We start from the raw sequence: 25,723 nt of genomic DNA on the forward strand, positions 1-25,723 counted from the left end.
CAGGCATACAAAGTTGGTTAACATCAGAAAAAACATCAGTTAATTTAATACACTATGTGAATAGAATAAAGACAATAGCTACATGATCATCTCAACAGATCCAGAAAGCAATTGACAAAATCCAACACCTCTTTATGATAAAAGTACTAAACAAACTAGGAATAGAATAGTACTTCTTCAACCTGAAAAAAGATGTCTAGGAAAAACCCACGTTAATGTAATACTTAGTGGTCAAAGACAACGGTTTTTCCTAAGATAAGGAACAAGCCAAGGGTATCTGCTCTCATCACTTCTATTCTACTAGCCAGGGTAATTAGGAAGTAAACGGAAATAATAGGCATCCATTTTGGATAGGAAGAATTAAAATTCTCTCTATTCATAGATGACATGCTTTTGTATATAGAAAATCCTAAGAAATTCACTAAAAATTAATTCTATTAGAACTAATAAATGTTTATCAAGGCAATAGGATATAAGATCAATAGACAAAGTTCAGTTGTATTTCTGTAAATTTGCATTTAATAATCTGAAAATGAAATTAAGAAAACAATTCCATTTACAAAAGCATCAAAATAATAAATATTTGGGAATAAGTTAAGCAAAATGCAAAACTTTGAATATTACAACTACAAAACATTGTTGAAAAAAATTAAAGAAGATCTAAACGAGTCGAAAGACATACCATATTTATGAGTCAGAAGACTTAACATTGTTAAGATAGCAACACTCTCCAAATTGATCTACAGATTTCATGTAATCCCTATCAAAATCCCAGTTAGCAAAAATTAACAAGCCAATCCTATAATAAAATTCACATGGAAAATCATGGGACTCAGAATAGCCAAAACAATCTTGACAAAGAAGAGCAAAGTTGTGGGACTCACACCTTCCTGATTTAAAAACTTAACTACAAAGCTATATTAAACAAGACAGTGTGGTCCTGACATGAATGAAGACAGACATATAGATCAATGGAATAGATTTGAGAGTCAAGAAATAAACTCACATTTATATCAATTGATATTTGACAGGAATATCAAAACAATTCAATGGAGAAAGGTCTTTTCAGTAAATGGTACTGTGACAACTGGATATCTACCTGCAAAAGAATGAAGTTGGATTCCTTTACACCATATACAAAAATTAACTAAAAATGGATCAAAGATGTAATGTAAGAACTAAAAATCTCAGGAAAAAAACTCGGCAAATTTTCATGACCTCGGACTAGGCAGTTGTTTCATAGATATGTCACCAAAAGCACAAGCAACAAAGAAAAAAGATTAATTTGACTTTATAAAATTAAAAATTTTTGTGCTTACCATCAGATGATGCCATCAAGAAAATGCAAAGATATACCACCAAATGAGAAAATATTTTGAAGTCATGTGTCTTCTACAGGATTTATTCCTAGAACATATAAAGAACTCCAACCATTCAATAATAGTACAAAGACAAATAACCCAATCAAAAATGGGCCAAGGATCTGAATAAAGATTTCTCCAAAGAATATATGCAAATAGCAAATAAAAACATGAAAATATGCTCAGCATCATTAGCCATCAAGATCATGCAAATCAAAGTCACAGTGAGACAGAATGTCACACCAACCAAAAACACTATAATAAGAAATACGTAGTAACAAGTATTGCCAGAGATGTACAGAAATTGGAACCCTCAGTGATGGCTGGTGGGAATGCTGTGTAGGCTCTTGGAAAAATTTTGGCAGTTCCTCAAAAAGTTAAACATAGACTTAACCACATGACCTAGCAATTCCACTTTTACATATATACCCAAGATAACTGAAAACGTACTCGTATGCCCACACAAAAACTTTTACATGAGCGCTCATAGCAGCATTATTTGTAAATAGCTCAAAAGTAGAAACAACCCAAGTGCCCATCAACTGATGAGTGGATAATAAAATGTTGTATATTGATACAATGGGATATTGTTCAGCAATATAAAGAAATAAAGTACTGATACAACATGAATGAACCTTGAAAACATTATGCTAAGTCAAAGAATCTCATCACAGAAGACTATGCATTGTATGGTTCCACTTATGTGAAATGTGCAGAATAGGCAAATTTACAGAGACAGACAGTAGATTAGTAGTTGCCCTGCCTAGCTCTAGGGGAAATGGGAGGAATGGGGAGTGATTGTAAAAGGATATGGGGCTTCTATTTGGGGATGTTAAAAATGTTCTAAAATTGACTATGGTGATGAGTTTGCTCATCTATTTACTAAAGGCCTCTGAATTGTACAATTTAAATGGGAGAGTTGTACAGTATGTGAATTATATGTCAGTAATGCTATTATAAGAAAAAAGATACGGGAGCTCATCCCCAACATTTGTAGAACAGTTAACAAAGTGTTGTTGTGGCCAACATCCCATGGATTTTCATAGCAATCCTGAAAAGAGATTGGTATTGCCAGACCAAGTTGCAGAATATAAGACCAAAAGACTTTAAAATGATTTACCTAAGATATTGGCTGTTTGTGGTAGAGCCAGGAGACCCCAGCCCCCACGCCTGTGGCCAGCTCCAGTGTTATTTCCACCACACTAGTTTTTTTCCCCCAGGTCTATCTGTTCACACCTTATTTACTTTGCCTTAAGTGCCTTATTTAGGGACTTATGAATGTCTGATTTTGTGCAGGCACTATTCTAAGCCCTTCAAGTATATTAACTAATGCAATCCTTATAACAACCCTCTGAAGAAGATGATACTTTGAGCCTATTTGCAGGTTAGGAAATGGAAGCATGAGATTAACTTTCCCATATCACACTGCTAGTAAGTGGCAAAGCTAGGAGTTGAACCCACGGAGTCTGGCTCCATACCCTATTGCTCTTAAACATCTATACTCTACAGTGAACTTCTCTTCCTTGAATGCTTATATCTTGGATCTCAATGTCAATTGTAAAAAGATGAAGAGAGAGAGCATGCTATATCTGTGTAGTTGCACTGAGATCTGACACTGCAGCTCAAATGAGTATGCCGGGGCTCTGGGCTCCCAAACACTAGGTGAGTGGTATTGCGAATTATTATAATTACTTCCAGGCCCAAAACTCAGCAAGGAGAACTGCTTGTTTAGCAGTAACTAAACAAATCCTTCATGTGACAGGGGATCTGCCTGGAGTGGGGTAGGCAGGCCGAGGAGGAGCAGCAGAGTTTGTATGTGTGTGTTTAGTCCTATGAAAACTGTGCCTAGAAACACAACACCACTGAACAAGGGGCTGTACAAGAGCAGTCAGGCTCCAGAAATCTCTTTCACGACACACACACACACACACACACACACACACACACACACACTGTGCTGATGGCAATACCACAGTCCTCATAGTGTCTTACGGCTGACCTGGCCCCAGAGTTGCATGTTATTTTACACCCTTGGCTCCCTGGGCTCTGCGTCAATGGGCAGCCACAGCTAGTTCCTGGACTTGTCTTTCTGGTTGGTTGTTTAGAGAAGGTTTACGGGTATAGCTGTCCTTTTCTTGTGCTTTTCAGTCTCTATTATCAAGTCTACACGTCGAGTGTAATTACGAGTTCTTACCAGGTCACACAGGTCGCCTTCCCCAGCAGTGTCTGCACCTGGCTATCTCAGGGGAGGCCCGATTACTCTTGTATTTGTTTTGTGGACAAGGGCCAGGTTGTTTGGTTTCACAATACGTTGGGACACTCAGAGTTAAACGAGCATCACTAGATCTGGAGGGGAGGGGCATGCAGTTGCTTCCTGGTGCCTGACTGCACAGACGTGCCCTGAGAGCTCAGGCTTACTGCTAATACGGTGATTAAATCAAGGACTGTGCTCTTTTTTATTCAGAGGACAGTGTGTAGCTTCAGCAGGGATTAATAATGGCCATGTATTTAACAACATCTTTGTAGAGACAAGCCTGAGTCTCTGTGTGATCTGGAGATGCTGTAAATTGTCCTTCTTTTAATATATTTGGGCATGTCTTCCCCTTTCTGTACTATTTACTCTGTATTTTGAATACAACTTAAATCTGAATTGCGATTTTACTTTAGAAAAAAAAGGTTTATAAATGCTTCTGAAAATTGAAGAGTAGCTTAGAAATGTTGGTAGGGTAAAAGGAATATTCAGTTTTATTCTACTTTTAGTGTATTCTCGTTTCTACTGTTTAGTGATTGTAGTTTCCACCATCCCTTGAAGCTTTTCTCTCTTTTAACTAGCTATTAAACGAGAGGAAGAGTGTAAGAGATAAAGTGACAGGTATTATAATAGGGCCTGTTTGTATAACAGTAGGTCTTATTATGCCACTGTAAGAGCTGCAGCTCTTAATTCTAAAGGAGATGAAAAGATATTGGAGATTGTCGAGCACACATTTAAAAAACGTAATTGCAATACCATTGTCATACCCTACAAAATTAATAGTTCATATATATCATCACATACCTAACAAATATTTATACTTCTAATTATCACATAAATGTCCTACTTTTAGTTTTTTTTTTCTTTTTTAAACCAGGATCCAAATAAGGGACATAGTTTTCTTACAATCACTATTAAATCAACTTTGAATTAAGTGCTGAAGCTTTTTTGGTAGATTTGTGTCTGTTTTTCATGTGGTCACTGATATCACTACAGCCCCCTGGTGGATGGTAAGTGTCAACATTTTATATAAATTACACTTGGGTTACCAATTTTTTTAGGCCGGTAAATTCACTGCTTAATTAGTGTCCTGCCTGGTAAATTTGAGAAGGAGGCAGTAGTTATATTTCATCTGGGAAGCGGTGGGAAAAGAGTGATGGGTTATTTGAAATATAACCACATGTTAAAGTGAAAACGTTGTATGTTCCCTATGCATCGTCCACGTCACTAGATCAGGAGCTGGAAGTACAAAGTGGAGATTTCACAAACCCATCCTGGATTATTGTAATTAAAATGATAATGATAATACTTCACAAAAGAAAGAAAACTCCAGGACACATGCCAGGTTAGATAGGATGGCACGGGGACCACAGGAGCAGCCAGGACTGTCCCATGCAAACCAGGAAGGCTCTGGAGAAATGGATGGATGGTTACCCCACTATTAGATAGTCAAGTGGAGGTATTCATGTAGGCATGTAGCTTGCACCAGACCAAGTTCCATAGCTTTGAAGTCTGAAGGAAATGTGTGGAATCCAGGGCCACGGATAGAAGAAGAGGATCACAGAAGCACCCAGAAATCGTAAGGGCCTTAAAATGTTTGAATGGCCCCCTTAACGTGACGGTGGGGGATTGAATGACCCCCAAATGCTGCCCATTGTCCTTGGAGTCAATGACTTTTTCCTCTCTTTACTTTCTGATTTGCCCCTGGATTCAGGCTGTCTGTCTATAACGGGTGATGTGAGTGTTCCTTCTTGGCTGTGCCTCTTGTTTTCCCTGTGGAATCCACAAGGGGTAGTGGTTAGGTTAACTCTGAGTCAGCAGGCTGGTGTGTGGGGCCAGACTTAGCCACATTCTACCGATGTGGCCTCGGAGTAACTCACTGAGGCTTGCAGAACCTTGTTTTTTTCAGTTTTTAAATTCTAAAATAGGGATGAAAACATTGTTCCCCATTAGTTCCTTAGATGGTGGAGAACGTACAATAACATGTGTGATTTCATCTATGTGAGAATACATTGTTAACTCTATGAGGGTAAGGATTCTTATTTTAAAAGCAAGCAGGGGAAAAGGGGTATGCTGGTACGGGACGAGAAAAGGCAGGCTTAAAAAAGATTGGATTGAAAAAAAGAGAATTGCCATGGAGTAGAAAAAGGGATGCGCCCACTTGGATGACGAACTTGCAGAGATCATGCTCTAACGTTTTGTGCTTTGAAAGTTCCTGAATGTGTAGTGTTTCAAAGGCAATCATGTGTACGTAGGGAGTGAGAACACAATGTGAGGGCAGGGAAGTGGAGAAAATCGGCTTTCTGCCCAGCTGTGAGTTTGTTCATCGTGACTCTAAAGCAGAAAGAGATCCAGTGTTCTGGAGTGCCTGGCCCATCTGAAACTGCATGACTGAAAATATGACTGTGGATGCTACTTGCAGTGCTGGGGAGAAAGGGTCCTAGAAAGGTTTGATCCTTTAAATGGGATATGATAGGTAAATGGATAAAGCACGGAGGCCCAAAGAGGGTGTTAATCAATTTGCAGAAGACGGTGTAGTTCACAGGCCTTTCCTCATTCCATCTCTCCTTTTCTCCTAACAGCAACACTATGCAAACAGGGAAGATATTATTGTTTTTGTTTTATAACTAAGGTATCTGAGGCCATATTGACTAAGGGTAAGTGGCAGAATATAGACTAGAACATGGGTCTGCTATCCTAGCCTACTTTTTATCCACCAAGCCATCCAGGGTCCATATTTGCTGAAGCTCAGAGTGGTTCGGCAACTCCTAAAAGGTCACACAGTCATAAATACCAGAGACGGAACTTTAATCCAGGCATTCAGACTCTATACCCCATACACTCTCCACTATTTTACACAAACTCCTTAAGGGGCAGTAGAAAGGTTGTCTGACAACTGCTGGGAACACATCAGGTGCCAGGGCAACACCCTGGCCTCAATGAGATGGCATTCCATGACAATGGTGACACACCTGGGCCAGCCTGGGAATATTCCCTACGGAGGAGGGGAAGGTCTTAAAAATGATTTATCTCATCTCCATGAGGTAGCCAGAGTGATCTTTTTTAAAAATTCAAGTCTGATCCTTGCTTAAAACCATTGCAGGGGCAGTCGTGGTCTGCAAGGCCACGCACAGTCTGACCCCTGCCTGCCCTGCTGCTTCATCTTGGGTCACTTCCCCTTCACTGCCTAAATGCCAGTCACTGCAGCTTTTATTCATTTTCTCTGTGCCAAGCTCCTTCCCACCTCAGAACATCTCCCCAGGTGCCACCCACCTTTGCCATCCTCCTCCACATCTCAGGGTAAATGTCTCTTCCGGGGAAAGCCATCTCTAACTCTGCGCTACTGGTATCTGTAAGAAATATGTATTTGGTCATTCAGATTATTTTATTTATTATTATTATTTTAACCCTCAGGGAAGCGAGTCCAGATCTCAGATTGCTGCATCCTGGAGGACAACTGGCTGGTGGCTCTGGCCCGTCACCATCCCCGCTCTCTGACTCTGCACCGCTGCCGCCATGCTGGCCAGGCTGTGACAGGCCATGGGTTGAAACGACTTTTCCAGCACTGTGGGGATATACTTCAGGTATTAGTACAGACTATATTACAGAACGCTTTCCTCCTTGAGGGGAATTGTATGGATTGGATTCTAATGTCTGTCTACCTACTGTTCCCCTCTCCCCATAAAGCAATATCTCTTTTGCATGGGATTGTATAAAAATATAATCTATTGAATGGACATTACCTTTACTTGGCTTAAGAAGTGAAGAATGATATGAAAATATACCTACTGAGAAGGCTTCCTCTCACCCATCTTGTACTAATTTGTGGGGCTGTCATAACAAAGTACCACAAAGCATCACCTGAATTCTGCCTTCATCTTCACAAGGCATTCTTCCAGTGGGCATATCTCTGTGTCCAAATTTCTTCTTTTTATAAGGACACCAGTCACACTGGATTAGAGGCCCACCCTACACCAGTTTAAGCTCATCTTAACTAATTACATCTACCATGAACTTATTCCCAGATAAGGTCCCACTCTGAGGATGGGACTTCAAAACATGAAGTTTTCTGAGTCATACTTCAACCCGAAATACGTATACCACATGACAGTTTAAGGTCTGATTGGACATTCATGCACGTGAAAAAATAATTGCCTGACCAGAGAATTTAGTAGTATTTTGCATATACACTCAAAGTAAATTTTGCACAGTTTTAATAGGCTCTGAATTTTTCAGAAATGCAACAGCAACACTGTGCATAGTGTTTGGGTCACCAAGCAACGCACCTAAAGCACTTTTCATTTATAGAAAAGTGTCAGGCTCCTGTCACTGTAAAAGTGATCTGGAATATGCTTTTTATTTTGTTACATAGTTTTCTTCTTTTGAGGTGGAAAGAAGGAATTGCAAAATATTCTAAGCCGTATTTATAGATATTTTCTCCCAAAATATTATGGGAGACATACACACATACATATGTATATATATCCCATATATATGAAGTTACATATTTGTGGCATCTGGCAGGTAGAGAGCATAATGATTTTGTAAAATACCTTCAAGATTCTACTATCCCCATTTAAAATTCCTCTTAAGATTTTCCATTTTTTTGCAGTCTTCCTTCATTCTCATCCAATTGTTGGGGGCTCTGTCTTTTCTGCACAATGTTGCCCTCAAATTTTCGAAAGCTCGACATTTTAGTTTTGTCTTCAGTTAAGGGTTTTTAATGGTGGGAGATATTTTTGAGACTGACTACAGTGACCTTGTAAAACACTGAGGTGCTGAGTGCCTCGTTTAGCATATGTACCCATGCACATATAAGTTTGAAAATGTCACTCTGAGAGAAGGTGTCAAAAAGAGCTTTGAATATTCAGTGACAGTTTCCAACCTTCATCTGAGTTCAGAGATTAACAATAACAATTTAGGAGGACAGAGGATGTCTGCTTTTTGTTGACATTCATGGATCAGTTGGTGTGCAAATATTGGATTCTTTCTGGCTATAATAATAGGCAAATAGCAGCAAATCTACTCTCCAGAATAGCAAAATTATGAAATACTCAGTCGTGTGTGTGTGTGTGTGTGTGTGTGTGTGTTTAGAATTCTTTTTATCCAAGGAAACAGCCCACAGTAGGGGCTCAGTAAAAATACAATCAAAAGTCATAAACACTTTTCAGAGCTAGAAGGACCTTTAGGGATCACCTAGGCTGTTCCACCTGCTTGTCTTCCCCCCTTTTTCAAACTGAAGATATAAACGCCCACAGAGATTAACTGAATTGGTGGTGATTGCTTATATACTTGGCCTATTTTGAGAGCTTTTATAAAAAAACAGTTATCTTACATTTTTATACGGATATCTTTGAGGACTTAATTTGTGAGCCACCGTATGACTCTCGAGGAATGTCACCTTCAACAACTCTTTGCTTTCTGCTTTTTTAGCAATTTATTTGTCCATCTCAAATCTCATGGATTATTGAAGTTTAAGGCAGAGCATTCTTTACAGCTACTTTATAAATTGTCCTTTTTATGAGGACCCATGAAATAAATTTCTCAGAAAACTGAAACCTAGGGAGATTTGTTATTCTTCTGAGTAACTTGTTTCCATTTACTTTATGGAAGGAATAATTATGCTTTCTTCTTCACCTTGGCTGATAGGATATACAGACTCAGATCTCTGAAATGAAACAATAGGACGTAGGATGACTTGTATTTTGTAAACTAACCTAACCTTTGGCCTAATTTTATTTTTTCTGTCTCTTTTTACTATCTATTTTTCTTTTTTCCCTACCTTATTTTTATCTTATTGAACTGTTGGTATTTTGAAGTTCATGAGTCCTTTTTAATATTATGCTTAACAGTCTTCTTCAAATCTATTATTTATTGCACATCAAAGTATGAGAGGCACTGTCAATAAATCCACCTGAGAAGTTGTGTTGAGAAAGAGAGGTTTAAAAGATAGAGACTCCAACTAGCTGTCTTTCATATTGGAAAGCAACTTTGGGTCCTACCAGGTGGGAAGAATGTGAGAAGAATGCAGGGTTCTCTCAAGTTCTAAGGTCTGTTGAACTAAACGGGAAAATAAATTACAGTATTTAATACATATTTAAAAATATATTCATGAAAAACGTATATCTTTATGAAAAAATGTGTATCTTTAAAAAATAATATTTTAAGAGAGAAATTAATCCAGAATTCTCTCAAGTGGTATGGTAACCCTGGATGATGATTAATTTTAAAATCTGACTTGAAAATTATGCCATGGTATGACTGATCTCCAGAGATGAGGAATGTTTGATTACCTCCTTCTATAAATTTTATAGTCTGTGTTAAAGATATAAATAGGGCTCTGTCTCACCTGTATTTTTGAACAAGAATTCAGTTTGCATTCCAGACAATCATTCTGGTTGTTAGGGGTTTTTAGCAAACTAAGAAGGCAGCCCCAATGATTGCTTGGAAAAGTAGACTCAAAATCATTGGGGATGACTTACATTGTTATCTTTGTGAGTTTATAGATTCTAATCTAGAAATTAAGACTAGAATGTTGGTCAAACTCAAACCCATGATATTAATATTTTGTGTAAAAATCTGTACATATTTGTGTATTAAGTCTTTATAAAATTGAAGAGGATTGGGCTTATTAACTTAACAGATTATCCTTGTGATTCTAATGTAAAGCATATAACTGAATAAATGATTTGTATGTATAAGCGAGGATTTACATTCTCGTCACTGTGAGCCCCATTTTCCCCTTCCTCTATGCTGAATATTATAAGAAAGTGATTGATTAGTGTAACTTGATTATTCACAAGGGAACAGGTTAATGCTTGATTTCTAGGTGTTGTTTCTTTTTGTGCACCAGCTGTCTCATGTTTCCTGGGTGTATCATGCACTTTCACACCTGTGTGTGTTTCTTCATGCTATTCCAGATGCCCACTATTTGTCCTATCTCTGCTTGGAAAAACTCAATGCATCCTTTAAGGCACGGTGGAAATGTGCCCTTGGTTGACATTCTCCCCCACCTCCTCCACAAGCAGGAGGCTCGCAGGCTCTGTGATGTTCTAAGATTCTTGCCTTGAGATGAGAATGTGTGACTGTCAACTGTGGGATCACACATCCATATAGGCACAGAGCCTGATGTGGGCACAGTATCTGGGCCATAAAAGTCACTTAGCACATGTTAAATTGAGCTAAATTAATGCATTAAATTGGCATTAAATATGCTGACTAGCTAGATAACAGATGATTCATTCCTTGGTCAACTCTTATTTAGGATCCTATAAAATCATAAGGATTTAAAATGTAATCTAGTTCTATTTCATATTTTTGTGTTTTATGGAGAATTTAATTTGAAGAAAGAGGTCCACAGTATAAAACAGCATGAAAACCACTCATTTTGGACAAGACAAGCTCTTTATTTTCAGATGAGTAAACTGAAGATTTTTAATAAAAAAAATCTAAATATCTGATTTCTCTTGAAAAATTAAAAGACTCGCAACACAGGTTCCCATTTTTGAAAAGTGTCAATCTGCTGGGACCCTCTCCAGTCTGCCGGTCCTCACCACTGCTTATAGTTTCCCTGATACAGAAGCTAAATAAATATCAAGAACAGCGCTAAAACCCCTAAGTGATGATTCTGGCAGACCATGGTAATACATCTGGCCTTTTCTCTCTGTTTGCATTACTTGCCTGTCACTGAAGGCACTTGAACTTGAGGATCCAGCTTTGCAATAGATGTGTTTCTATCAAGTATTATGGGAAACATATTGTTTACAAATCAAACTCCATCTGAAATGCATGTAGTTTGCTAGTCAGAGGAATCAACTATGACGGTAAACTAATTATTTATACATCAAATTAGCACACTTGATTTATACTTCTATTGCCTTGACAAGAACTACATCTTTACTTGGCCTCTAATTCTGAGAACTCAATTTGTCCTATTGAAATTCTATCCAGTTGTTTTCCTTTTATTATCGTGATACTCACTTTTGTACAGGAGAACCTTGGGTTCAATGTGATTGTTCTTCCTTTGCAAGTAATCAGTTTGGCTTTCTTTTCCTGCATGGATAAGATTATATTGCTTATATAATTTTTATCATGAAAATAAAGCTGTTGCCAAGACAAGTTAAAGACTAAGCAATACTAATTTTTGTCAGAGACATGGTGAGTTCATTAGAGCTGTAGACTCAGACTATTTTGACCCTAAAAGTTTCTCTTTCTGTATATAGTTTTTAAGAATAGTTTTATTGACATATAAATTTCATATAAAATTTACCCATGCTAAGCATACAGTTCAATGATTTTTGGTTTCAGAACATGTCCATCATCCCAAATAGTTCCTGTTTGCTCATTTGCAGTGAATCCTTGCTCCAGTCCCCAAGCCTAGCCAAGCCTGAGCCAGGAATATACTTGCCCCGATTAGGACCTCAGCCTGGGCATTGACCCTCTCTATTCACTCATCATGGAGATGTTACTTCCACCAACAAGGCCATTGGGCATGGGTGTCACCACCACTACAAATGGGGAACCCCCTTCCTCAGAAGCACAACGTGTCCCCTGCCCTGGCAGAACCCCTGGCGTACTGAGCTAGCGGGGATGGGAGAATGATTGGAACAGCACTAGGCAAGAATGCCTCAAACTCCCACTCTTCCTACTTGAAGTACAGCAGTTTAACCATAAACACGTCACAGATTATTGTTTACAGTTGCTTTTGGGAAGAGGATTTGCTGAGCTCCTCATTCCCCCATAGCTAGAAATCTCACCTTTTTATGTATGCTTGACTGCTTTTTTCATTTTTTTTTTCCATTTTTTCTGGTTTCTTTCTCAATGATGTCAATGGCCTCCTGATTGGGCCTCTGTGCTCTGTGATCTATTGCTATCTCTTTTTATCTTATTGTCTTCTTTTCTGTTTCCTTATGGAGCTGTTCTAGTTGGACCTTGATATCACGGATTCTGTTTTCTTGTTAGTTCCTAATCACGCTAGTTCTCTTTTCTGTAATGCATTATCTACTCTGCACTGCTGTTGAGATAATTTTTACTTTTTGCAACATTAGTTTCTTTATATTTCTTTTGTTTCCTTATCTACATTTTCAAATCAGCCTTGTACCTCAGTTAGTTCTATTTTCTCACTTTTTCTTAATTTTATAGTTATTTTCTCCTGTGTGTTTGAAAATAGAGCTGCTTTCTAAAAATTTCATCTGATTTCTCAGTATTAACAGGAATGATCTTTCTTTGCCTCTCTGGAGCAATAATATCCTTCTTTGGTTTTCAAATGCTTATGTTATATAACTTTTCTGATTGCTCAACTTTGAACAAAGAAGATTGACTCCAGTCTGATGCTTGCCAGCTGAGAGTACCCACTTACTCTATCTTGATTCTTGCACTGTCCACCAAGGTACCAACAGAATTCTCTTTTCAGGATAGAAGCTAGAGGTCAGGCAAATGCACTTAAGTTTTTATGTCAAGAAGATATTTATCCAGTTCAACATTACTTTACTGAGGCAGGACTACTTCTGTTCCCATGACCTGGTTTTCCATGAGCAAGTGTGTTTCTTACTGAAAATTTTGAATCAGCATGTAGCTCTTGCTTTGTTAGAGATAGAGCAGTCTCCAAAGTACATTGCTTTCTCTTTCTGACCCCACCCACTCACAACTTGACACCACAAGGTGCATTTGCTCTTGCTGGGCCCATGAGCTCATGTCCACGTTCAATTAATGCGTGTTATAGGCTCCAAAGTCAATTTAGTGACAAAGCACTAAAGAATTATCAGGGAAGAATTCCCTTAGTGAGGAAAATCCCCTCAGAATCTGGGTCTCTAATATAATGTTGAATTTTTATGGCTGTTTTGCTCTCTTTCAGAGACCGGTATACGAGCTCACTGGTGATCATTTCTCAGTATGACTCATCTGCATTGCTATTAGGAGTAATTCTTCCCAATGATTAGAAAAACTTCATTGATATCTTTGATTTATAGTCTTAGTTTCTATTGCTGTTGTAATTTCCCCATTACATTGGTATTTTAAAATGGGAGGAGGAAATTAGCAACCTGCTACCGTAGACTAAAAATATCCAAATATTGGCTAGACTCATGAAATATTTTCACGTTCTGAAGGATTTTTTTCCCCCCAATAACCCTTATGATTTTTAGCCCAACTCCCTGAAAAATACACTTTTTGCTCTAGTTTATATACAAAGAAATAGCTTGGAAGACTGTGTGTTAGGGCAATGAAATAGCTTGGAAGACTGTGTGTTAGGGCAATGAATCTCAGATTGTAGTATACAGTGCTTCTAAACCTTCAGGGTACACAGAAACCCCCGAGAATCTTGTTAAAATGCAGATTCTGCATTTCGACCAAACTCCCAGGTGAAGTCAGTGCTGCTGTTATGACCAGTAGGGTACCAGAGGAGCTGGTGTGCTGTGTCTGTGACATGGAGCCCACATCATTCATACTTGGATGGCCGTTCAGGAAGAGGCAAAGTAGGAAAATTCTGCCGCATCATTCCGAGACTCACTGAGGGCCTGGTGATCTGTGACCCCTGCCCCGAAAGCAGAGGCTGCTACCAAAAGACTGCTCTGTCAACTGTTGTGAGCCATTTCATGTTCAAATACTCATGACCTCTTTATCTGGGAGGAGACTGTTAGATTAAGGAGGTGGCAACCACAGATAAGGCTTATCATTTTTTATGACATCAATAATATGTTGTTAATTTTATTTTATTTTAAAAAGCTTCTGAGAGTTTGATGTGGGGTTTGTTGTATGGCATAAAACTTCAGCGTTTTGAGCTCATGGACAGAGCTCCACGAGGGGTTTGTGAAAGAAATGCTCAATTCCTAGGAAAATCGCAAAGGGTGTATTTGGAACTATGGGAAAGAAGCTATGTTAAGAAGGTTGGTCCTGCTCGAGAAGAGCCGAGATGTTGATATTTTAACATTTAATGAAAATAAACACCCTTATTGATTTGGAAGGTATGTTGTAGCAGACCCCTCAAAACAGATTCCTTTGTGGTTCTTTGTTTGCCTATCACGGCATATTTTATGACGTAAATTTTAAATTGGAGTTAATTTTCAGGACAAGACTGCTTTTATCCCCCTGCCTGATTGACATCCACTATTTTATAGACCTCTCCCCTAGTGTAATTACTTCCTTATTCTAATATTTTCTTTAGAAAACCATCTTCATGATTGGCAATTTCAGTTTATGAGTTATGTTGTGGCTACGAATTTTAAGGCATTTATCTGGAAATGCCTGAAAGACCATGGTGGCAGTTTCAAAAATTGCACCATCTGAAACTAGCCTCTTGTACAGCTATAGGAAAACAATGTGCTAAAGGTCTTAGATGTTTGGAAAAAGGAGATTAACACAAGTACCGTTGACACCAATTCTGTGGCCTTGGACAAATAAGCGTGGTTGTTATTTAATTTCTCATATACACTGTGTGGTCTTTGTAAAGTAAAAAATTACATGTATATCTTAAAATAGGTCAGCTCCTTCTGAGGATAATGTTCAATTTTGTATATCTTCTATCAAAGCAGTCAGTCTTTTAAGTATCTTTTGCCTTTCTTTTGCAGAAAGAACAGCTTGTTGCCAGCTGAACCTGCATCCATCCCTCTCTTCCTTCTCCCCTCTCTCCCTGCCTCTTAGCAGTTACTGCACTCCATCCATTGCTTTTAGTCACTTTATGAATAAAAATCCCTTGTGGCTGCCCCACTGCTGCCTCCTAAATTTCCAGCCTTGTCACTCCGCCTGGCCCCACACTGTACCTAAACAATCTTTTCTTGCCTTTCCATAGCATTCTGGTAAGGTAATATCCAGTGGCCCCCTACCCCAGCTGATCCAACTTCTGACTTTGGTCAGCAAGCTCTCCAATATTTATCTGTACCATTCCATCATTCTCATTCCCAGCATGTCTGTTACTGTCTTGCTGCCTGTAGCTCTTTCTCCTTGTCTCTTAACATTCACCATTGTCCTGTTTTTAATCTACTAAATTATGTCCCGCTATTACAGAAAATAACATCTTAATACAGCCCTAGTAATGACATTTTTAAGATTAACTTTTAATACAAATATGTCATAACTCTTAGTTCCCTACTCCAACTTACTCAGTTTTTATGATTATCTTCTTTATTACATATATACTATCTTATTTATTCATTTTGCATCCAGTGACTGTGGTCTTTTTCAATATGTGATATCAGGTTTAGTCCACAAACCAACAATTTCCCAGTGTTCTGTGATAATAAAAATAGGAATAACAATTAATACAACAGACTAGAGAGTACCAACATAAGGCAATAGTATATATGCAAAACTGTGTGTGTGTGTTTAAAGAGATTAAGGAAGGATTGTTTTATATAGGGTATTATAGAAACAGGATAATGTTTCAGTAAAAGAGTTAAGGTAAATCCCTGCTTTATCATGTCTCAAAATAAATCCATATGGAATAAAAATATAAAAATCTAATCAAATTATAATAAAATTAGCAAAGATTGGAACACTTATTCAATAGATCGGTGGTGCCAAAAAAATGTATACAAGTAGACACTTTGGTCAACGTTGCTAACAGTAGTTCGCCGTAATCAGACGTGTCTGGACGCTGATGGTAACCACTTTGAGCACCTTTTGTAATTGCAGAAGTCAAACATGACTTGTATTCATCTTTTGTTATTGGCATATATCAAATATTACAATTTTAATACAGTTTTTCCTTTCTTAAAATGTATATACGTTTTTTGGTACCCTCTGTATATAAGAAGTATAACTTCATTGTTGAAGAAATAAATGAAATTGTAAAGGGGTGATTGATAGCTTCAAGAATATATATATTTAAATTTTTGATACTATCATAAAACCCAAAAGGGGCTCATGTATACTATATATATATTTTTTAATTTTATTGGGGAATATTGGGAAACAGTGTGTTTCCCCAGGATCCATCAGCTCCAAGTCATTGTCTTTCAATCTAGTTGTGGAGGGCACAGCTCAGCTCCAAGTCCAGTTGCCATTTTCAATCTTTAGTTTCAGGGGGCGCAACCCACCATCCCATGTGAGAATTGAACCGGCAGCCTTGTTGTTGAGAGCCTGTGCTCTAACCATCCGGCTGCGTTATCTTCAATCTAGTTGTGGAGGGCGCAGCTCACTGGCCCATGTGGGAATCAAATTGGCAACCCTGTTGTTCAGAGCTCGTGCTCCAACCAACTGAGCCATCTGGCTGCCCCTACAATATTTTTAAAAATTCATATTTCTGAAGAAGACATCCAAACTTTAAAGGATAAATTAAGAAGAGGATATTAATGCATTTTACTTAGACTGTAAGCTCTGTGAGGATAGGGATTTTTTTCTTGTATTTCACATATAATAGGTATGTAATAAATATTGAATCAATAAATGATTAAGGGAGAACAGAAAGAAAGCCAATGTCTAAAAGCTCATCACTGCAAGGAATAAATATGTGAAAAAACACAATAACTAAAATAGTCTTAAACATTATACCATACAGTATCAGTAATGTTACAGTGGGATTGGTACTCATTCCTTATAGAGGCTCTATAAATTGGTTACCTTTTGGAAGGTAATGTGATCATTTGTAATAAGAGCACATCATCCCCAATGCAGAAATTTATCTTAGTGAAGTAGTCAAGGTTAAATGTTTTGTATATGCATATTAAATAGATATAAATATTCCATATTCCATATCAGGGGAATCATTATATGCATTTTCACTTTGCACAAAGGTATGTGATGAGAACACACAAATGGTAGTAATTCTAAAGATGCATGAAGACTGCTTCTTAAGTAAAACACAATGTGTATTATTATTACATTCTGATTGCAAGTATAAAAAAATCCTATAAGTCTATAGAAAACAATATGCATACATGTAGAAATAAAAACAATTTTATGACGGTGGTGGACTTATGATCTTACTAATATTGTTTTTATGTATTTTTTAGAATTATAGCTTTAATTAAAATTTATAAAATGGTCTCTCTACTATATATATTATATATGTATACACACGCTTACACATATATATACATATATATATGCATATATAATTTACATTCTCATGAGCTTAATAAAGCTGTTGGTCTCCCTAGGAAACTATAATAATTATTTATTGACCTCTAGACTCTCCACTGACATTGATATACTCACTAATGAATATTTATGAGTTTAGCAGGAAGTGCTGTTTCGACTTAGGGTTGAGGGGAAGCTTGGAAGGAATGTTCTTGAAGCAGTGTCTACCTTAGCATGAGTGTGAAGCACAAAGCAGATATTCTGTGCATATAGACAACAAGGCTTAGAGGCATTCAGGTTGTAGTTGCACAACAGATAGGACCATTTTTGAGTTAATTGACTGGTGGATACCCATTAGGAGATAATTTGAGACATTGAAAATATTCACTGTACTTATTTTTATATCTTGGATTTATAGGTGGCTTTTAAAGAAAGAACTGGTTTATTGAGACAGAATTTAAAAACCACAAAATTCTCCTTTTTAAAGTGTACGATTCAGTGGTTTTTAGTATATTTAACTGAGTTGTGCATTACTGCTGTTTAATTTTAGAACACTTTCATTACCCCCAAAAGCACTCCTCCTGTTTCCCCTCCCCCCAACCCTTAGCAATCACTAATCTTCTGTCTCTGTGGATTTCCCTATCCAGGACCTTTCATATAAATGGCACCATATGATATGTAGTCTTTGTGTCTGGCTTCTTTCACTTAGCATGTTTTCAAGGTTCATCTACGTTGTAGCATGTATCAGTACTACGTTATTCTTAACGGCTGAATAATTCCATTGTATTGATATACCACATTTTGTTAACCCATTCATTAGTTGATGGACATTTGGTTTGTTTCCACTTTGGCTCTTATGAGCAATGCTGCTATGAGCATTCATGTATGAGTTTTGTGTAGCCATGTATTTATTTTCAATTCTCTTGGCTATTTACCTAGGAGTAGAATTGCTGGGTCATTGTAGCTATATTTGACATTTTAAGGACTGTCAGACTGTTTTCCAAAGCAGCTACAACATTTTATAATCCCATTACAGGTGGCTTTTACTTTCTTCTTTCTTTACTTATTTGTCTATAATGGACACATATTACTTTAATAATTAGACAGAAAGGAAGTTATTTTAAAAAACTCTGAGTCCCATTTTGTGGGCCACATGGCTTTTAATCCATTTGGGCATCATCTTTATCTTTAAACTGAACAGACTCTGTCTCATATACTATATATAGAACTTATTGTGATTAAAGAGGAACAAATTCTTTGTTGGAGGAAAGAACCTGCTTCCAATAGTTCAATCAAAATGATGGACCTCTTAGGAAGAGATGTGGACTATATATGTTCTTCGCACGACTTCTCCCTGTGAGTTGTTGAGTTCCTATCCCTGTGTTATTGTTACACTTACCTCTGAAAGTACAGTAAAACCACCGCTGCTGAGCTGGTGACTGAGAATAGTGAGAGGTAAAAGAAGGATGAGAAAGCCTGTGTGTGACAGAAATAATTCATTTCAGTACATTTGGGATATATAGCTATATCTATGCATATATCTATGTCTATACCCATATCTATAGCTATACTGAAGTTGGCTATCAGAATTTTGACTAGTGCAAAGTCCTGAAGTAATTTGCTTAAATAAATAATATCATCTGTATGTCAAAGAATGTTTTGGAATTGCATGGGGGAACCTAAAACAATGTAAGCATGATTTCTTGTCTGTCACAATTATGATGTGTGATGAATTGGTGGAGCTCAAATTATGTGACTTTCAGGGCTCCTTAACAGTGCCATGCTGAGCTATATTGGAGCCTGAGGCAAAAGGAAAAATCGGTCACACTGATCCTGTTTTTATTGAAAGTTTTGACATTTTGTTCATCATAGATTTTGTTTGTATTAATTTTGATTTTTAAAAATCATTGCACTAAATGTTATATATCTTGATAACTGGGCACCCGCTTAAATTTTACACCCAAGGGGTGTACCTCGTTGGCCTCACCTTAGTCCCAGCTCTGACTTTGATTATATTTATTTATTTATTTATTTTTAAAAGATTTTTTTTTATTGGGGAAGGGGAACAGGACTTTATTGGGGAACAGTGTGAACTTCCAGGATTTTTTCCAAGTCAAGTTGTTGTATTTTCAATCGTAGTTGTGGAGGGCGCAGTTCAGCTCCAGGTCCAGTTGCCATTGTTAGTTGTAGGGGGCGCAGCCCACCATCCCTTGTGGGAGTCGAGGAGTGACTCTGACTATATTTAGAGTTCCTTAGGTAAATGGGATAGAAAACTGAGTGACAATTTATTCATGGAGAAACTGAGTCATGGATTAGATCATTTGATGTCATACAGTGATAGTCATACAGTGACTAATTGGGAATCAGAAGAGTAACTTTTCACTCCTATTCTTTTATCAAATCAGTAAGTGATACTCCCTTGTTATATATTTACTAAGGTTTTATCCCTTTAATTCCCATTTCACATATTTGATTAAAAATATGAACTATTTCTAACTTCTTAAATAATTTTTCAACCTTTACAAAGTGAGCAAAAGTTTTCCAATGACTAGCTGTTTAATCCTTATTCCTGCCCTTTTAGAATTTTCTGGACAGGAGGAACATATGTTTTAAAGTCCAACAGAGAATTTACAGTGGAGTAGAATTTTCTGCATAATTTCTTCATTCCTCTCAAAGAAATTAGGGACAATATTTTTCCCACCACCCCTATCTCTCATCAGCTTGTTAGAGCTTTTCAATTTGAAAGTGAAATAGTCAGAGGAGCAAGAGGGTTATGAAAATTTCAGTGCATTGAAATGTTTGTCAAACTCATTGAAAGAACAGCATATCCTGGAGCTATTATTGGCACAGCAAACAGTGACATTCAGAGTTTATACTGTTTGCTTTCTGATACTGCTGGAATGAGTTTAGGTCACACACAAGTTACCAAAGGGTGACTCTTTCTGGGCTGGCCAATAACTGTTTGTTTGTTCTTTAATTTATTATCATGGTGAAGTAAAATCTTCATTATCTGTAGTTCAGATCACTGGGGAAGAGGGACAACTACAAATCAGAAAAGGGAACCATGTTAGCCCAGCATTTATGAAAATTATCCCTTGAGAATAGCTACTAAAATGGTTTCTTGAGGAAATAAATTGGGAAATACTGCATACTAAATGCCAATCTTGGAGATGCACATAGCATATGCATGGTCTCAGAAACCCTACAGGGGAAAACAAAACCCCACAGAGTTTATTAACCCATTTTTGCCCAATTTTTGTTATGGAACTTCCTTGTCATATTGTTATGAAACAAATTGACCCAAAACTTAGAGAGTTAAAATAGCAATCCTTTTTTTTTTAATCTCTCATAGTTTCTGAGGGTCAGGGATTTGGGAAGGACTCACCTCAGTCATGCTGTCTTGGGGGTCTTTCATGCAGTGGCTGGTGCTAGAACAGTAGGTGGCAGGAGCAGCTGGCTGGCTGGGCATCTCTCTTCATCTTACCTTAGGGTTTCTCCTTGTGGTCTCTGCATGTGGTCTAGATTGGGATTCCTCACAGCATAACTGCCTCAGGGGAATAGGACTGTTACATGGTAGCTCTGAGCTCCAGTGAAAGTATTTCAGCTCACGAGGTGACTTTGCAGTAACTTTTATGATGTAACCTTAGAAATCATGCAGCACTGCTTCCACTGCATTTGATTACAAATAAGTCACAAGACTACAAGAGCAGGGGAGTTCAATTCCACATCTTGATGAAGAAGTGGCAAAGTTCCATAATAGCATGTAAACTGTAGATATAGTTGCTACCTATTTTGGAAAATACATTCTACCACAGAACCATCTTATCTCCATGAAATGTATTCAATGTTGGTTCCATGAATCCTACTTTGTGAAGGTTGCTTTAGATAATCATCACCAGAGCTACTTCTAAGTGGAAAGACAGACTGGCAAATAAAAGATCTGTCTTTACAAATTCTGGAGACATTTTGACATGCAATTCACAAAGAGATTATTTGACATGTCTATACTGAAAGGTACCATTAATTTTAATCCTATATCCCAGGGTATACCCATTTAGATGTTTAGTTTTTATGGCTCAGAGAGGGTTAATGCTCTAACCTTCTACATCAGTGCCAATGATTGCACCAGGTTGTGTGAAATCTCTTGGCATTTATATATCTAGACTAGACTAGAGCAGGTTCGGAAGTGATCCACTGCAATCCAGAATGACCTAGAGAATCTTGTCCAAATAAGATGTCTCCTTATCACACTGAATGGCTCCCTGGCAGTGTAGCCAAGTTTTGAGAGACATATCAGTAAGCTACTGGTATTTCCTGAACCTCCTAACACTCAAATTCTCACCCCAGGGTCTACTTTTGAGGCAACCCAAACTAAGACATAGTCATTGTTAGGAATAAAGAAGAACTTACATGAATTAAATACTGTCTATGGCGTTCCGTAAATGCCAATATCATTGAGAAAAGAAGTTGAGTTTTGAATACAGAGGGGGAAAAAGAGTATGAGAGGGGTTAGAGAAAAGGAAGGGTCTTGTTGGATTTATAGGCAATAATTTACCCCGAAAAACCTAGCTTCAGAACAGTGGCACCCGGCAGAAGGTGACTCCCAAAACTGTGTACTAGATTTTCAACATTTGGAAGCTGGGGATTAGAAGAAAGCTAGCTCACCACACTGAGACCATCAGAAATGGAGCGCTTGTTGATATGTCTCTCAAAACTTGGCTACACTGCCTCACAGAATTCTTTCCCATCCCTTATGTTCTCTATACATGTTTATTTTTCAGGCTAAACCTGGCCTAAGGAGGAGCCTTACATTCTAAAAATCATGAACAAGCTTCCATTTAATACCTCACTCTTGTGTGAATTGTAGACTTACATGAGAATAGGGCATCTTTTCTCTTAGAAATAAATAGTCCAGGATAATAACAAATTATTTGAATTTAAAGCAATTGCTGTTAAATTTTAATTGACTTTAAATTAAGGTACTTAAAATTAATTCCCACACTAGTGATGAATTTTTATTGATGGTATCACAGAGCCACCTTGGCCCCGAAGGCACTATTCGAAAATTATCCAACAAGAGTTAAGAGTATAGTACGCATGTGACATCGAACATAACTGGATTTTTTCTCTTTGTTTTTGTTTAATGGTAACTGACCTGTATAGGGATGCAACCCATTGATTTGAACTCTTTTCTCTGAATATCCATGTGTATACAACTCACTCTGCTGAAATGGTGATTAACCAATTACTAGGGCATGGGTTTAAAAGAACAAAATAATTTGGAATGAAAACTATCGTATTGAAGCCATCATCATTGTTTTTAAAGAGTTTCAGAATTGCTAAGATGCTGCACAATGAAAACATTATATCTTTATGTAAATTACAGAATAGGAAAAGTGGAAGCGTTGGACATATTTTTACTAGTTTTTGCAAAAAAAAAATCCCCTTTGTGGTAGTAGGCATTCCATTCCTTGGCCCTATTATTGAATTTCAGATCAATGAATAGGAGCAAATATCAGCTCATATATGGAATATCATAAGAAATATTGGCCACCACAAACAGGTTTGGTTCTTGTTGAAATGAATGAAAAATTAGGGCAATCATCTCTAAATTTGTTCTTCTGAGTCAGTGGCTACTGTAGGCTTTGGGGTATGCATTTTGGTAGACGTGCCAGATTTCCCACATCCTTGCTGTTAGTATCCTGTTTCAGGGCTGCTAATAGACAAAAGAGGGTACACAAAGGACTGCCTGTGAAAGTGGTCACACCCCTGGATCAGGACAGCTCTGTAACTAACCCCCATCTATGGTGCCTCAGAAATGAATCTCTCTTTCTCATTTCAGTCTCTCTCATTTCCTTTTTGCTCCTGCCTTTTCTTTCTCTACTCTTAGTCTCAGTACATACACTATACTTTCATTCACATTGCTAGAATTGTTCTACACTGGACCTCTGTCTCTCAGTCTCATATCTCTCTCTCTCTCTCTCTCTCTCTCTCTCTCTCTCTCTCTTTCTCCATGTTTTTTTTCTTTCTCTTTTCCCATCCACTTTTCCTTCCCCAGCTTGTCCTGACAGAAGGATAGACAAACTCTCAGCCAGGAGCTCTGAAGCTTTCTTGTTTCAGTCTCTCATTTTATTTTTGTTCCTGCAAGGGAACTTGGAAGGAGAAAAAAAATATGTGTTTATTTTCACTTTTAATTTGCAGAAATTTAGCATTTCCTTCTACTATGACTATTCACAACAAATCATCTAGTATTAGCAATACGTGTTACTTGGTCACCAACAGAAAGCGTACTTACTTTCATTTCACATTACAGTTGTTGCAGAATCTCAAAATGTAGTTTATATCTATCACTATTTCAAAACTATGGAAGTTACTGGACCAGCAACTAGATCACATTATATACTGTATTAATAAAGCAGGAAATATGTTACTGTATTACAACATTTTTTAAACTTTGATAACTGTATTTCAATATAATTGGTTTCCTTTGCAATTCTATATGTTGTATTTTATTCATTTACAAACATTATCCTGACACAGGTTCATAGGCTTTATACAGGCTCGACAAAGGAGTCCAGGGCATGAAAGGGCTAAAACCCTTCTGTAAACAAGTAGGTAGGGCTGGGAATTCATGCCTGCTTCTTCGGTATGGCAGGATATACCCCATTGTCATTAAAAAAAAAAAGCATGATGTAGCAAAACAAAATAATTTTTATTACCTTTAATTAGTAATATTGTACATGATACTTTTGATGCTGTTAGTGAACAGGGAATGTCTGCCAGTGTTAGTTATTTGAATTCTATTAAAGAAGTCTGAGAGCTGCCGTCCAGGGCAGCAGGCAGCCACTGGGAGTCTTCCCAGGGAAAGTGTGAGGCTGGAGGTGTAATGCACCAACTTCAGCCTTAGCGTGTTGAAGCAGGAATGGGCGTAGGAAATCAAGAGACATGGGAAGCTACTTCAAGGTCATTATGACCAGATAATCCAACGTTAACTTACTTTCTCAAAACATTCAGGTTTGACTGGTGCAAAAATTCCTATTTTCTGAGAAGATAAGCTTCTTGCCTAGGAGGATTGATTTCTCTGTTCTTTTTTACATCAAGTAGAAGTAGTTGCTATTATGCATGTGAGGGGACAGTAAAAGCAAGTGCAGACTAGGGTATCAGTAAGGCCTCTATTACAGAAAATGAGGTCCCAAACTGACTAGATTCTAAGGGTTCAATGAATCCAATGCAGCTCAGAAAAAAATAATTGACATATCCAACAGATCTAGATATTTATTTCAAATTAGTAACTTTTAAATAAAAAGAGTACTTACATCTTCATACCTCTCCTAGAATTCTTAGTTTTTACAAATTGGCTTTGCCATAGGTGGGCAAACCAGCCTCTCTCACGTCTGCCACTCTGTATTTGTATGCTGTTCTGACGTGCTCTCCACTATGGCATAATGCTCCAGTGTGTATTGAAGGCCAGACCAGACCTACGTCTTGGCTGGAGTTTCCATCATTTTTTTAATGACAAGTTTAAAATATACTTAAAAATTGAAGGAATTGTACGGTTAATACCTATACTCACCACCTTGGCTTTACAATTAGGTGATGTTATATTCACTTCATCACAGATTTATCTATCCATTCCTTAACCTGTGCATCAACCCATCTCTTCTGTTTTAAATTAATTTCAAAGTGAGTTATAGACATCTGGTCTACTTCACTCCTAAGCACTTCGGCATGTTTATCATTGTAGTTCCTTTTTGAGATACAATGTATATATAATGAAATACACAAATTATAAGTGTACCATTTATAAAGTTTGTTTTACAAATGCATACATCTCTCCAGATATAGAACATTACCACCACCCCAGAAAATTACCTCATGCCCCCCTCCCATTCAATTCCCACACCACCATCCCCCAGAGCTAATCACTGTCCTTAGTTTTTTCACTATAAAGAAGCTTTGCCTTGCTGGCAAATAACATTTTTTAGGCTACAAGATTAATACATATTTATTAAAGAGCATTTAACAACAACCTTTAAAGATCATTATGGAGACTATAAAATATACGAAATATCTTTAGTCATCATTTTCACTTCAGCCT

General features: G+C 37.5%; 1 protein-coding gene across 14 annotated transcripts in view; it reads left to right on the forward strand.

Annotated features, from left to right (window-relative positions):
* The window catches only part of LOC109457324 (S-phase kinase-associated protein 2-like), a 97,828-nt gene that overhangs the window by 39,552 nt on the left and 32,553 nt on the right, over positions 1–25,723 (forward strand). For 9 of the 14 annotated variants that reach the window (XR_016019410.1, XR_016019409.1, XR_016019405.1 and 6 more), the window contains one exon: positions 7,027–7,196. Coding sequence is in view for 4 of the 14 variants with exons in the window: in XM_088793367.1 (XP_088649493.1) it covers positions 7,027–7,196 (170 nt within the window). In the remaining 10 variants the exon portion in view is untranslated. Of the gene's footprint in view, positions 1–7,026; positions 7,197–25,723 lie in introns of those variants that run through there. The other 5 variants (XR_016019411.1, XR_016019412.1, XR_016019413.1 and 2 more) reach the window with 1 other exon arrangement.

This window comes from Rhinolophus sinicus, chromosome 16, assembly GCF_057876585.1.
Source record: "Rhinolophus sinicus isolate RSI-liver-muscle chromosome 16, RSI-T2T, whole genome shotgun sequence".
Classification (NCBI taxonomy): domain Eukaryota; kingdom Metazoa; phylum Chordata; class Mammalia; order Chiroptera; family Rhinolophidae; genus Rhinolophus; species Rhinolophus sinicus.